The sequence below is a fragment of the Cinclus cinclus genome, chromosome Z, assembly GCF_963662255.1.
Source record: "Cinclus cinclus chromosome Z, bCinCin1.1, whole genome shotgun sequence".
NCBI classification, from domain to species: Eukaryota; Metazoa; Chordata; class Aves; order Passeriformes; family Cinclidae; genus Cinclus; species Cinclus cinclus.
This window is the reverse complement of record NC_085084.1, coordinates 66,145,632-66,160,909: the sequence shown is the minus strand read 5'-3', so window position 1 is coordinate 66,160,909 and position 15,278 is coordinate 66,145,632. Positions and strand designations below refer to the sequence as shown.

The 15,278-nt window shown below is 37.1% G+C and overlaps 1 protein-coding gene across 3 annotated transcripts in view; it reads right to left on the bottom strand.

Annotated features, from left to right (window-relative positions):
• ERCC8 (ERCC excision repair 8, CSA ubiquitin ligase complex subunit) overlaps window positions 1–15,278 on the bottom strand; it is a 42,271-nt gene that overhangs the window by 23,286 nt on the left and 3,707 nt on the right. For 2 of the 3 annotated variants that reach the window (XM_062513727.1, XM_062513728.1), the window contains exons 4-9: window positions 8,337–8,460; window positions 6,917–6,998; window positions 6,219–6,287; window positions 3,694–3,760; window positions 2,320–2,423; window positions 1,148–1,272 (exon numbers count right to left, since the gene is read on the bottom strand). In XM_062513727.1, the coding sequence (XP_062369711.1) occupies window positions 1,148–1,272; window positions 2,320–2,423; window positions 3,694–3,760; window positions 6,219–6,287; window positions 6,917–6,998; window positions 8,337–8,460 (571 nt within the window). Of the gene's footprint in view, window positions 1–1,147; window positions 1,273–2,319; window positions 2,424–3,693; window positions 3,761–6,218; window positions 6,288–6,916; window positions 6,999–8,336; window positions 8,930–15,278 lie in introns of those variants that run through there. The other variant, XM_062513729.1, reaches the window with a different exon arrangement.

Here is a 15,278-nt window from a genome sequence, read left to right as displayed (position 1 = left end):
TGTTTGCTAATGACTTAAAATCATTTTAAGCAACACCTCTGGGCAGTGTGTGAAAACACAGTACTCTGGACAATACAACTCCAGACTTGAAAAAGCAAAGCAGGGTCAAGCTATTCCACACCCAATTAGAAAGCTGTAAAATAGCCTGTGAAAGAAGTCAGTGAACTAACAGGCACAGAAAAACCAAAAAAACAGTGATCCAGCTGGTAATAAGCAAGTCAACAAACTATTATCTACTTTGCTAGTGGTGATTTGAAGACAGAAAGATGTTTGTGTATGAGGTGCTGATAACAAGCTGGCAAATATGGATAGCATGGAGTCTACAGTCTTTTTATTTAAATGTCTATAAGGAACTATTACTGCTCTGTTCTGAAATTAAGCAGCAGAATTAAAAGATTTCTGAGGTACAGCAAAATTCCTTTCTTGCCTGATTGCAATGACAGACCATAATAACAGCTTACTAAAATTCCACAGATACTGACTTACCTAGTATATTCTTTCAAAATAAAAAAAGAAAACAATTTTCTTTACTGAACAGGAAATTAAAACAAGAACCTTCAGCACAAAACAATCCACAAGCCATTGGAAGGACTGGAATAGCAGTAGAGGTTTAACACATTTCCCACCCCTTAATTCCTGCTGCTGTGTGATTACAACACAAGTCCAGAAGGATGGATGAATTAATATTTTTAACACTGCCATGCAACTCTACAGGTGAGAATGATTCCACAAAAACAGAAAGAGAGTTGCAAAAAAGCCAGGCAACCAGTGAAACTCCCAGGTATGGCCAACTGCTCTATGGATAGTACACTGGCAACTAATAGTTTAAAAAAACCCAGAACTTTCTACCAACAGTCACTGTTTATTACTGTATGCAATGTTTATAGTGATACTCTCAAATTCATGAACTTAGAGTTAACATATTCAATCTAAGTAGATCCAGGCTTCTTCATACTTTTTCTTTATACTAACTAGAAAAAAAGAAATCTGGAAGAAAAACATTTTCACCAAATCTTCTAGTGATCAAACTGAGCAGCTACATCCTTTACAAAAATGAATTCCAAGTTCTATTGACACCTGCAGAAATTATAAATCTCCTAAAATCAAGTGGAAGTAAAAACACAACCTAAGTTCCTTGAAAACTTACTAAGGTATTTTCTCCAGTGGAGCTGTTCCAGAGTCGCATCCGATCATCTGTACCAATGGTTAGCAGATGAAGTCCATCATTTGTATAGCATAAACCATTAACTCTCCCATTGTGAGCAGTATTTGCTGCCGGAAAAAAAAGCTCAGGTCTCAGGTTTCTACAGAAGAATTACTACTTTTTATACATTTTTACTTATACTACTTTACTAACATGGAACACTGGAAGTGCTGTTTAACTGTCAGTTAAAAATAATTAATTTTTTTGTTTATGAAAGCATCTGGCCAGCTAACAGCCACCAGAAGTGCTCCTCAGGGTGCAGTTCAAGGGCCAGATCTGTTCAATCTATCATCCAGTTGATGAAGCCCCCAGCCTGTCAGTGTTCAAAGAGGCATTTGGACAATGCCCTCAACAATATGATGTAGCTTTTGGTAAGCTCTGAAGCAGCCAGGATAAGGCCTCTCTGTATTATACTGCAGTACCTAATTTAGACCTACCTTCTAGGAATTAGTGTGTAAAACTGCTTTATAGAATTTATTAGAAAATAAGTATTACCTGCTGTTGGTTTAGTTAATATGCATTTCAATAAATTAAAAACCCTAGCCTCTACAATTGATATTAGTTAAGCAAGAAAATAATCTTGAACCTTTCAGACAAAAATAAAGTCGAAAAGAAAGATGTGATTGAACAAGTCAACGTGGCATTCAAAGAAATGTATAAAATGGCACCAGTTATCTTCAGAGTTACACTGAATTTTGTTTTTCATTAAACAATATTTCTCCTTTTTTGACTGAGTACTAGCTTGCTTTAGAACATTTTCATCTCAATAATTTCTTGACTTTCAATCAATTTTATATTTATATAAAGGCTAATTCACAGCATAAATGCATTCTTCCACTCACAGAAAAGATAACAAAATTTTCCTTTTTAGAGGAAAGCCATCTAGAACAGATACACTGCTGTTTTTAAGCCAGTCCCTCTAAACAAGGTCCCAAACAACGAACACTGACTCTATAACAGAAGTAACTAAACAAAACTGAATGGCCTCTGTTATGTACTAAGTAACCACTGAACTGTCACTACTCTCCTTGCTGTTCTTAGCATTCAAAACATTAATGAAATATAAGAATTAGTCTAGCTACATATGACTTACCACCAGTTATATTTTGCATTACCTGCCTCAGAAGATGCTTTGGACTTTTCCCCATTGTGTTGATCAAGTGTACTCAGACACCCAGAAGCTCTCCTCACATCCCATAATTTTACTCTACCATCAGCACTAAGAAAAACAGATTTGCATGAATTAGGGAAATTGAGTGCACCATTCAATTCAGGACAGCTCAGGAACTGTCTTTGGTCAACCCACTTGGCACTCACCTTGGTCCAGCAACTACTCTGAACCACTCATCATGCGGGCACACTCAAGTCAACAGAATTCCACCAAAAAATAATTTAAGACAGATTTCAGACTTTTGTTTACATGTATTAATAACTTTAATTGGTACACTATCAGGACCTAAGAGCGAATATTCATCTGTTAACACAATACACTTGTCTCTTCAATTATAATATAACACCCTTGCATAAATACACAGCCTGGGAATAAACTTGCTAATTAATTCTTCTGTTGATTTATCTGTAGTTACAGACCCCAGTATTATCTGTAATAGTGGTCTGAGAATTTGGGCTTTAGTTATCACAGATCTATTGTATGACTGGTACAGGAGTTGTCCACATGCAAACAATTTTTCATCAGCTGCAACAAGACAAACAAAAACCCCACAAACAAACAAACAAACCCCTAAACAACACACTGTTAAAATATTCTCCAACTTTGATGATCCTTTCTGAAGCTTTACTTCAGAAACCAAAGATTTGCAAATCTGGTAGCTTCATTAAACTTTTTAAAAAACATTCCACTAAGCTTATGAAACAGTTATTCTTCTCTGCAAAAGAAAAAAACATGGCATCTAAAATGTGAGAAGAGAAATGTCACACTATAATCAAAAGCTAACATACACGAAAGTTATAAAAAGTATCCAAGAGGACTTTTTACATTAAAAATGTCTGGACAGAAAACAAAAAAGGACCACGAATATCAACATACGATCCATATTCACTGAATTACTGTAGCTTGGATAGTTACATCAGCTAAGATACCTAAGTTATTCTCTTTGACGTAAGTGTGATTACCAGAATGGTAACTTGAGCTAGATGTGTTTTATTGTATTACAGCACAGATTAGCAATGCACACACTAATAAACAGTAAGAAGTGAGTATCTCCTTAATATTCTACCATTTTCCTACACCAGTAGTTATAGTTAGTTTCAAAACTCTGTACAAACTTGCTATAAAATAAGCGTGACTTTTACAGCTCTTCAGGTTTCATTTTTCTTGGGAAAAGCTATAAAATTGTGAACAGGTAAAAGTCAATGAAGAAAATTAACTCCAAAAATGCATATGGATTGAAATAAGTCAGCATAAAGAATATATAAAATGCTTACTGACCAATATTCCAGTGCATTTAACAGCTCAGCCACATCCCTACCTTCCCGTTGCCAAAATATATTCATGACGTGGGGACCAAGACACTGCCAGTACTTCTTGTCTGTGACCTAAGAATTACATGAAAAAGCTTATTATACACACCATTTAATGTAAATAACTGAATGCAAAATCAAATATTTAGCTGTATAGGATTTACTAAGCCGGAATAATTATTTGAATTGTAACTCCAATTTAAATTTTTTGAAACTATAATACCTTGGGACAGAAGTTATTTCTTTCTTCTTGTTCCTTGAGTGGGATTGGAGTGAGCAGAAAGTGATACACACAGCATTACATGTGTATGATTTTTGATAATAAAGATTTTACCTATGCAAAACACATTACAGCTTAGTCACATTAAGCTGTGACAGCTTAGTCACAGCTTTTGGTGCAGCACTGGTATTCTCATACAGGGAAGGAGCTTCCAATTTATTTTTCTTCAAATCCTTTAACAGTGTTCAATATAAACTATATCTACCTTACATACTTACAAACAAAACCTCAGTCATTTTGTCCTCTAAGAGTTTTGTCCTGAATGTGCAGTTTTTCTTCCCTCAACTATTAAGGTATCAATGAAGCTAGTAAAGGGTGTTGAGAACAAGTCCTGTGAGGAACAGGTGAGGGATCTGGGGGTGTTCAATCTAGTGAAAAGAAAATTTGAGGCAATCTTACCGCCCTCTAAAACCAGGTGGGGGTCCATCTCCCAAGTAACATACAACAGGAGAGGGAGCAACCTCTCCTGTTGCAGCAATGGAGGTTTTGACTGGCTATTAGGAATAATTCCCATACTTTCCAAACAAACTTCCGGCAGGAACAGGCTGCCCAGGGCAGTGGTTGAATCATTATTCATGGGGATATCCAGAAAATGTATAGATGTGGCACTTAGAGACATAATTCAGTGGTGGATTTGGCAGTGCTGGGTTAACAGCTGGACTCCATGATCTGAAACGTTCTTGTGTGTATATGTATGTGTATATGCATAGTTTTTGTTTGTTATATCCACACACACATTTTAAAACTTACATTAAATAAACACAGATAATGGGAAGGATAAGATGCTCTAAATGGAAGGACTGCAATCATGTTTCATGTCACAGCAGAAACATATTGTTGAAAAATAAATTAAATCATACAATACACTTTTGCCAATGCAGTTTAGAGGTGGGATGAACCACCTTGTTCCTGGTGCATCTTCCAGCAGGTGCTTTCCCATTACCTGAATTAACCAAACCACTGTAATGACCAGGATAATAGGAAAAACCTTCAAGATACAGGTACTGCAGGATATACTTAGAAGGCTCAGAGCAGATAGATTTATTGGCATCCATTAATTAAACTACAGCCATGCATATAAAACCTCCATTTCAGCTGCTAGAGTTAGCCTATGTGAAAATATCCATACATTTGGTCAAGACCCTAATGATTTGCAGTTCTGCAAATAATTACTAGATTATGTTGAATCAATAACATATTCTCCTTCCACTCATTCTTCCAATATTGTACTTGAGGTTACAGGCTATATACAAAGAGAGAGAGAGAGCTTGTGCTTGGAAAGCATTAACTCTTGTGTCAAAATTAAGAAGCCTTGATGAAACCAAGCAGGATATTTAGAGAACTGTTTTTGTCACTGTCCACTCTGGAGTTCTTGGTTTTAGAAACAGAACATGACATGCCTGTTGTAGCTAATTCAGTTCACAGAAGTTTGATGGCTTAAGTTCTGCATCACAAAAAAATCACCCAGGCCCATTTTAGACTTAGGTAGCCAGTGAAGAAATAAATCAGCATTTGCACATTGCTGTGTCTGACTTAATGTTTCTCTACAGTTTGAAGCATGAAGACTTGCCTCATAATTTCCATCTCTTGAGCATGTGTATATATACTGACACTCCAAAAAATACACATTAGAAAAGGGCTATCAAAGGCAAATTCTCACTAAATGCCAAAAGTAACAGCTAACAGAACAATAAAACCTTACATGTAACAGAATTAAGCAAATGCAAAGGATTTGATAACATCCTTTTATAGAAAGCTTGTCTACAGAAATCAGAAATTTCTAAACAAATCCATTCAAATACCTCCATGGGATATCTTGGTAAAAGCAGTGACGTTTTCTTATGGTTTTGGTAGGGAGTTTCTTCTCTGGGGGGTGGTGGGGACTTTTTGTTGTTTTACTTGGTCTTTTTTTTAAAGACCAAGTAAAACACCAGTTATTGACCACTCCTTAACCCCCCAAAACCAATGACTACATTTAACCATGTAACAAATAGTAATCAGTATTGATTAGGCCAGTAAACGGACAAACATCTGTAGTAACTGTTCATGGATTAACCTCGGTATTCTGTTATTCATTAGTTCTAGAAAAACACCCAGAAGAACCTTTTGCCACTGTGTAACTTTCACATCAGACTATAAATAAATTAGTCATGTTACTGACAAAGAACACATTGTATACAGTGTTTCTTTACAGGACTTGTTTTTACTCAAAGTAGTTATTGTTTAACATTTATGTTTCAGACTAAAAAGTACCCTGCAGAATGTGAGAACTGGATCCAGACTTCAAGTCACAGAGCTGTACTTTGGGGCTTTTGGTACCAACTGTAACAAGAGAAACAAAGACAGCTAAAAAACTCCCCAGCATTTGAGAGAACAACAACAAAATAATCTTAGCAATGAGAAAAGAAATAGAAGCTAGAAATGAGCTAGCTGCTCATTCAGTCAGAGCAATGCTTCTATTAATAGATTTACATTTTTAATCCAAACAAATTTACCATGTAACAAACAAAATTTAGAAACTGAAGATAAACAGGACTGTAGTTGGGAAACTTAAAAATACCTCCTAAATATTTTTTTTTGCTAAACATAGTTAAATTGTGTACATGTGGGCAACACACAGATCTCTTTACAAAATTTGCTATATTTGGAACTCAAAACCTTTAACTGATGATTTATGTAATGAAAGAATCTAATTATAGCTAAGAATTTTATCCATAAGGAGAACTGATTGATACATTATTTCAGAAGAATACGATACTCTCATTGACATCATCCAACTAATGGATAGTATTTTATTGTACTAGTAAACTTACATCTTATGAAGACTTGATTTATGTAAAAATAAGACAGAGTAGATGAAAAGACCCATCTGAAATATTACTTGCTTATTATTATAAGCCTTATCCAATTATCTATATATATATATCTGTTTCTCAAAAACCAATACATACCTGCTATTAAGCAATGCTTTGTAGCAACTGGAGACATGTGATGGCTATAGACTGTTCCCTCAAAGTGAAATATATCCGCAGGCTGATAATAAAAATAATAAATTAATTACAAAGCAAGTATTTTAGCAGAATGTAAATGCTCACCATTATTTTTTCAAGTAACAGCTACAAGTAAGACTAATACAAAGATTACTATTTACACAGTAATGACAACTCTCCTGGTCAAAAGCCAGATCACACAAACATCACAGAGTAAGACTGTTTCCAACAGCAGGACAACATCAGAACTCAGAGATGACTCCAAAGACAGACCAAGAAAACTGAGAAACTAGAAGCATGAATGGAAACTTTAATATTTACTTTAATAAGTACAAATGCTTCCAAGTAAATGGTTTTGTTGCCTCATTCTAAAATACTGTATATGAAAATTCTCTTAAAACTGAGTTGTCTGTACTTTCATAAACACCATTTACTGGCAGAACAGGTCATTCAATAACCTTTACGCGTATACTGTGTCTTTCAAGAGATGCTCACAGAACTACCTAACTATTTGGAAACTTAACTGCTTATGAGAAGATTTAGCAACTGCAAAGACAGTTTTATATTAAAAAAAAATTATAAAAGCTAAAAATTTGCTCCTTATTATGTCCCTAGGATGACAGACCGCTTTTCAAAAAATTCTTTTATTGTGTGTTACGCAGCAGTCAAATAGCATCAATGTAAATTCCTGTTCCCTATGAACATTTATGTATCAATGATACTATGAATCCACATAAATTCTCATAGGGAACAGGACAAATAGCCTTCATGAATTCAGAGTCCAGCACAAGGTGCAAGGATTAGTGAGTCAAAGCAACGTAAATACCTAAATAATCTGTTTATCTTATTGTCAGTTACATTGTTCAGCACATTTTTAATAGTATCTTTCATTCTCTACAGATTTTTAGAAATGGTGTCCATAGTGCTTACAACAGCAGGATTCTGGACCTGGATCCTGCATGCCAACACCACCAATTCTTCCAAAGCGCTGGTTATTAAAAATAAGTCAAGCTGCTGTACATTGCCATTAGACTCAACAATTCCCAAGAATGAACTACAGACTAGATCTTGCTGGACAAGTTCACCCAGCAAAAATTCAACTAGCTGTATTCCTGTTCACAGCAAAAGCAGAAAGGAACTGTGTCAAGGGTTCCAAGCTCTCCTACAGTTTAGACATTCAGGTCTTCAGAAACGGGAAGGTACACACCAAGGTGTGCACAAATGCCAGGACCACACCACCCTGCTCCTGCACCCGCAGTTCTAACAAGTAGCTGGTTCTCATCTTCAGGACGCACAGCCCTGTTCACCTCCGCAAGAACTTCAGATATGCAATAAATAACATGTACACAAAGAAGGTCGCAATCTGTTGAAACTCTCTTACTTGTAAAGTATTTGTATCCCATATTTTCAAGGTTTTATCAAATGAGCTGGATGTAAACATGCCAGTGTCATGAGGATACCATTGGACTGTCTCCACACTGAATTTATGTACATCAGGATGACTCCTAAAATTAAGGAAAATAATCCAAGTGGTTAGTTTTGATAATCATCTTGTAGTCTTGGTATTTGATGACAAGTTGAAAACAAACATTTTTCTTAATTTGTCCTGAGGCTTTCAAGATGAACTATATTTTTGTTGGTTTGATTTTCATTCAAATAATACTCATTACCTTGAAGAATCTTCATTTCAAGAAACCACAGATCATTACCTTTTCAAAATATGGTAACTGTAGCATATCTCAAAACACTCATAAAGCATCAAAAATGCCTTTTGTAATCTTTAATTTGCAATATTTACAGATCTTATGTTAAATGTGATGGCCTAACATTAAAAATCATTTATGCTGAAAAATACAATCACACACACACTTCTAAATATTCATTAGTATTAGTGAATAATTACAGCTACATAGTTATGGGCAATCCCTGTCTGACAAAGTCACCAGAGAGCAGTAGGCAAAGTTACTGAGAGTCATTTACATTTGCATTCAGAAATGAAAGAGGAAGAACAACAGGAAACTTTAAACTGAACTGTGGATATTTAGAGACTGCAATATAACCAGTAATTAACTGTGGCAGAAAGAACAAGCAGCAGAGCCAATTTTGACAGCTCCAGGATACAGACTCAACTGACCAGGCTCTGAATAATATATGCCATTCAAATACCTGATAGATGACTCATATCTGAGCTGGATTCACAGGCATCCAGCTTCAGGGGCACAAAACCAGCTGTTTGCTCACTCTACCCTCTGCAATGGGATGAGGGACAGTATTCAAAGCGTGAGGATGTAAAGTTGTGGATTGAGATAAACACACCTTAGTAAGTGAAAGGGAACAAATCAAAACAAACATTCCACCCCCCAGGAGAAACAAACAAACAAACAAAAACAAACTCCCAACTAGTGAAATTACCAGCAAAAGTAACCCCTCACCATACACTTAGATTGCTGCACATGACATTTTGTTGTATGAAATATCAGTATGTTTCTAGTCAATGTGGGTCAGGTGTTCCAGCTGTTTACTCAATCTATCATCCACCCCCTAAAGGGGAAGTGAGGAATGGTGAATGCCTTGACACTACCAAATACTGTTCAGCACTCACTAAAACATCAGTGTGTTATCAAGACTGGTTACAAGTCCAAAACATACTACTGTACAAACTACCACGAAGAAAATTAATTCTATCTCAGCTAAATGCAGTTCAAGTGGCTCCAAATGCAGCTAGAAAAAGGCTCACAAGATTTCTTTGCTTCAGCTCTTATCTTTGCATTGTTCTATCAAATGCCTTGGCCTCCACAAACAGTATTGCAGGGGTATCATGCAAACAGAGATGCAGATCTTCGGTGCTGCCATGGGTAGAAGAGTATGTATTTCTGGGTGTTCCTATGTCTGGCCTTTATTTGTCTACAGCAGCACTGCATAAACACTACCTTTTAAAGGCAGGAGTGGATCATCACCAAGGAGAATGAAAATCAACACCTTTCACCTCTGAAAATTAAGTTAAAGGAATTAAAGGAAACATCATCTCAACAGGATGCTGAATTCAAAGTAACTGAATGCATGACAACAGTCTTCCACAATGTTTTAAGTTATGTCAAAGTGTAGTGAGTTATGCAGAAAGGAAATAAACATATACACTTGTTCTTCTAAACATGAGTGTCTGCATACCTTTAAAATATCCCATCCAACACCAGTGATGTCTTTGAACTCTCAACTGAATGAGGGCCTTCAATTCAAAATTGCTTTAGTGCCATTTTTAAAAACTCAGCCATCTATCGAACTGGCTCTTCACACTTATAACTTTGGTTCCTCCTTAGTCAAGAATATGGGTCAACAGTAAATGTTACTTAACCCAACATGGTCTCTCAAAGAAGTTAAGCTGTTGATGTAGAATAATGTTTCCACAATCCAATCGGCTCACTCATTGCTCCTGAAAGCCTCTTACACAGGATGGAGAGCATGGCTGCGTAAACAAATCCTTACTTCCTCCAGGCAAACCAGGAAGGATGTGACTGGCATCCTAGGAACAGGATGGGGAGTTCTAAATGGCGTAGACTCTGACTTATTAAGGATCAAAACTAGTCAAAATAAATAGTGACTTAAACTGAAACACCCGCTGTGATCTTCTCTTTTGGCTTTGGGAACTCTGATCAATGGCTTCAACTGGATACATTCCCTCCGTGGGAGACAATTAATGAAAAAAAACATCAACGGATTACAGCTGTACTTAGCATAGTCCAAAGTTTCTTTAGCTCTTACTTCTATCCCAGCTCAACTATGGATGCACTGGTGACAGCTACAATCACAAGGAAAGACGAAGAAATCTTTACTCATTGAAATTCAAAAGGTAATTTGGGATGATACCATTGAATTTCAAAGAAATTCCAGTTCGGCTGGTACTTAGTTTTATGTATGATCCCATCAGCAGCACAGCCATAGTTTCTGTGTTAACAATACACAAAGCTTCACTATATGATATATATCCAGTCATTGCATTAGGATTAAACCACAACAGAACTCTACTCATCCTCTGGAGCCCAGATTATGGGCTTGAAAAGATGGAAATAAATGGGAGACTACTGATGCCAAAATATGCATTGCCTGAGAGCAACCAGGATACATTTGTGAACATAACACCATCAAAACCCAAGGCATTTGTTGTGACACCAAGCAAAATATTTCTCATTTTGAGATTCATCCTAATGAAAACTTGGAGACTGTGTATATTAATGAAGGATAAACTTTCATGAGATCCTCTTGTGATTGTGTTTATGGATAACATTACTGTAAACACAAGTAATCGCTCTCATATTTGTACTGTAACTTTGCCAAAATTATGGAATGTAATTTTAGTTACTCAGCTCCTATTGTATTATATTAGCATATTACAATCAAATTATATTCTAATTTAAGATTGCAGCCTACTCCCACTGGTATGAACCTCCTGCTGGTAAAGAAATTGTTACAGCACAAAGACCCGAGCTGCTTATTGAAAAAAAAACCTTCAAAAATGGACAACAGACTTTGTTTACTGTCCATCATGATGTGGAAGAAATAAATCACATGGTGGAATAAGTGAAAAAAGTGGTAGGAGACCCTGTTTGCATGGTCACTAAAGGCTACCCAGAATTCTCAACAGAGTGCTTCACCCTGTTGTCGCTTTGCTGGTGACTATTTTTCTTTTTGTGCTAATAATTATATTATATGTTAAGGTTTGGATAATTATGAAACAATTAGCCTATTGGCTACCCTCACAAATACCAGATAACCACACACTAGAAATGTATTAGATGATCTGCACTGTATAAAAGTGTGAATAAAAGTGTGAAACATTCTCAAATTCTATTTGGAATTGTGAAGCTTGAGTGACTAGCCATGGGTTGTCTATGAGGAAAGATGGCTGGGGGTAAAATTAGAGGAAACTGAGAAGTTATATTCACATCCTAAAAGAAGTTATAATGATATAGGAATTATAGGGTGAAGTGCAGTTGCTTCTTTTGGATGGAATGTGGTGAGCATTACTGAAAGCTATTCCACAATGATTCCCCATACAAACAGCCTGCAACCTCAAGCATCTGCTAAGGGGAATGAAATGGGGGGTGGAACCAAAACACCATAGCCAGGCACTGTTGAAATCTGTGCTGGGAGGTGTACTTTCTATCTGATAAACCACATGGCACCTGTCCACTGCTGTTGAACCAGCAACTGTACTGAAATCACTCTTCTCCTTGGATGAGCTTGGTTCATTATCCTCTAATTGTAAGACTAACATAGACCTCCGTCCTAAAGTTCAGAATAACAGAATATTGTCAGCTGGAAGGCAGACACAAGGATCATCAAGTCTAGCTTTTAAGTGAATGGCCCATATGGGAATCAAACCCACAACCCTAGCATTATTAGCACCATGCTATAACCAACTGAGCTAACCTCAAGTTACCCACCTCCAGGGTAAGACTGCCCCCTCACCGAGCATGTGCTCTGCATTTCATTGACTGTACCTTTAAGAGCAAAGGGAGATAATTTTACACCAATAAGTAGCAAAGGAATAGTACCTCAAGCTCCAATTAAACATAATGGAATAGTTTAAAAGTAAGTCAAGAATGGTGAAGTTAGGGAAGATTCCATTGTAACTTCTGGGATCAGCCAACAAGGTGATCTATCTTCTTTCCCAGAGCAATGCCTATTAGTAAGTCTTACTCTATGTGTGCTTTATTAGGGATTAAATCTTAAATCTGTCTGTATATTGGTCTGAACATGTTTTTGTAGTCAGAAACAATCACTGGCAGGCCTCGAACCTTAACCTGTCACAATTTTCTCTTACCAACATAAAATATTATTCATAAGTTAGAATGAGTCCTTCATAGACACTGGCATTCACTGACAGTGGGTAATATACTTGAATAAAGTGGAAAACCCCTTTGAGGGGCTTCTCTTATGCTCTTGGTTGTGTGTCCCTGAACAAGTCAGTTGAACTACCCTCTGACCCAGCAGGACTATTCAGTGCAAGGTCCCTGTAACAGCGTGCTGAGGGGCTGGCTGGAGATAAAGGTGTCAGCTTTCCCAGGGCACTGACACAGACTAATCTAACACTAGGGGTTGAGGAAATCTTCCCTTTTCACATTTCATCGATAGATCTGATTTCATCTGAGCTAATAAACCCTTCTGCTCACTTGGGCACATACAAAGCAAAAAAGACACCTTTAAGGAGAGTTAGCCTGAAGCCAACACTGACAATACTAAGAGACATTAAGCAACTTTGGAGCTTAGTTTAACGGCCTCTACATTGCTCCTCCACCTCTGAGGCATATCCTAGAATGGCCTGTTACTCTGGTACAGTGTTAAAAGTCAACAGATTTCATGCATCTATTATTCAGAGAGGTGTGCTGGCTTCCCTGGAGTAGAATCAATTTTCTTCACAGTGCCTAGCATTCTGGATTTGTGCTGAACAGAGCTGGTAACATGGTAACAAAAGATGCTTTTGTTATTGCTGAGCAGGACTTACAGAGAGCCAAGGCCTTTTCTGCTTTTCATACTGACATGCTGGGGGTGAGTAGATTGAGAGTTCCTGGGAGGTTGGAACAAGCCAGGACGGGTGATCCCAACTGGCCAAAGGGAGATTCCAGACCATATAATATGAGGCTCAGTATATAGAGTTGGAATGATGGCATTTGTCTTCCCACGTAACCATTATGTGTGAGGGGGCCCTGCTTTCCTGCAGATGGCTGAAGCAGTGAATGAATTCCTTAGTCTACTTGCGTTTGCAGCTTTTGCTTTCCCTATTAAACCATATAAACCCAAGAGTTTTCTAGCTTTTACCCTTCTGATTCTCTCCCTGATCCCACTGGTAGGGGAGTGAGCAAGCACCTGTGCAGAACTTGGTTGCTAGCTGGAGTTAAACCATGGCAAGTTAAAACCTTCAGTACCTGCAGAGCCAGGAAACCAAGCTTGACTCAGAGGCATTTCTATGCACTGTGCAGAAAAATCTAAAGCCACAGAACTAATTATCTGGGTACAGTAACTGTAAGTGCACAACACTGGACTGTAATCAAATCTGCACAAGGGCAATCAATTCTCCCATAATTCACAGGGCTGAGGAATGAACTAACAAACTCATTAGTAGCTCTGCAGAAATCATCTTCAATCTGGCTATGCCTACTATTATATGCCATTCAGCCTAGTTTCATGTCTCAGGATGTACACTATTCCCAGTTCATTTCATATGAAGTATGTTATTACTCAAAATATCCAAGCCTTTTCTACCAAAGACAAATGCAGAATTAATTCTATGGATAACAGCTGTCATTCATTCTTCCTAGACATGTTTTGAGTAGTAGAAACTACCTTAAAGGTAAGCATTATCTGCATATTATCTAGAAACTGGTACTGTTTGGTTACACTCAAATGCCAGTCTTTGTCACAGGACAGCATGAATTATATGAAACCAGGTAAAGCTCTCTGTGCTGACTCCCAGGAAAACACAGAAAATATTATTTTTGTATTTCCAGAAGTGGTCCTTTATTCTAGATAAGAAACATGGGGTAAATCACAGCCTACCACCAAGAGTTCTCTTTTGTTGTTCCCTACTACTGGATCATCAGCAAGCCCAGTTCAGGGTCTATTCAGAACTCCCTAAAAAGGGCCTCCAGCAGGAGCTTATTCTTTAAGCAACTTTGAGACCAGAGACTGTGTTCTGCCCTGCAAACTTGGAAGACAGGCAAGCTCTCACAACATGTCAGTACAATATCATTCAAAGATAGGAGCTAGACAGTCAGAGGGAAAGTGTTTCTGAAGTATAAATTAATTTGTTAAGTCAGGAACTCTGAATAATATTCCAAATATCTGAAGATATATATATGAACTGTATCTGATTAGTTATACTACATACTAAAAAACATAACAGGAAGCTTCATGAATACTAGAAATAAATAATTGAGGCAAGAAACCTACTAAGGTTACTTAAGCAATAATAATCAGAAGCCTGTCATTTAGAGCAGTGCTAGACAAAAATCCAACCTCAAGTGGTAAGAAATAAAAGATGCGTCTATGCAAATTAACACCTACTCAAGAAACAGGCAACCAATTAACCATCCTCCTAAACAGAATCTTCAAGGATGGAATATTTCTACTGACCTAACTGAAGGTAATGATGGCCTAATTTTAGCACAGATTTGACAGCTTCTACATTGTGCCTTCTTAGCATGAATTTCTTCAATTTGCTCCATCTGCTTCAGAATTAATTTCAGTTTTGAAATTTGGGGATGTACAGTCATTATATGTTCTTAACTACAATTTTAAATAATTTTGTGCAAGAAGCCCATCAACA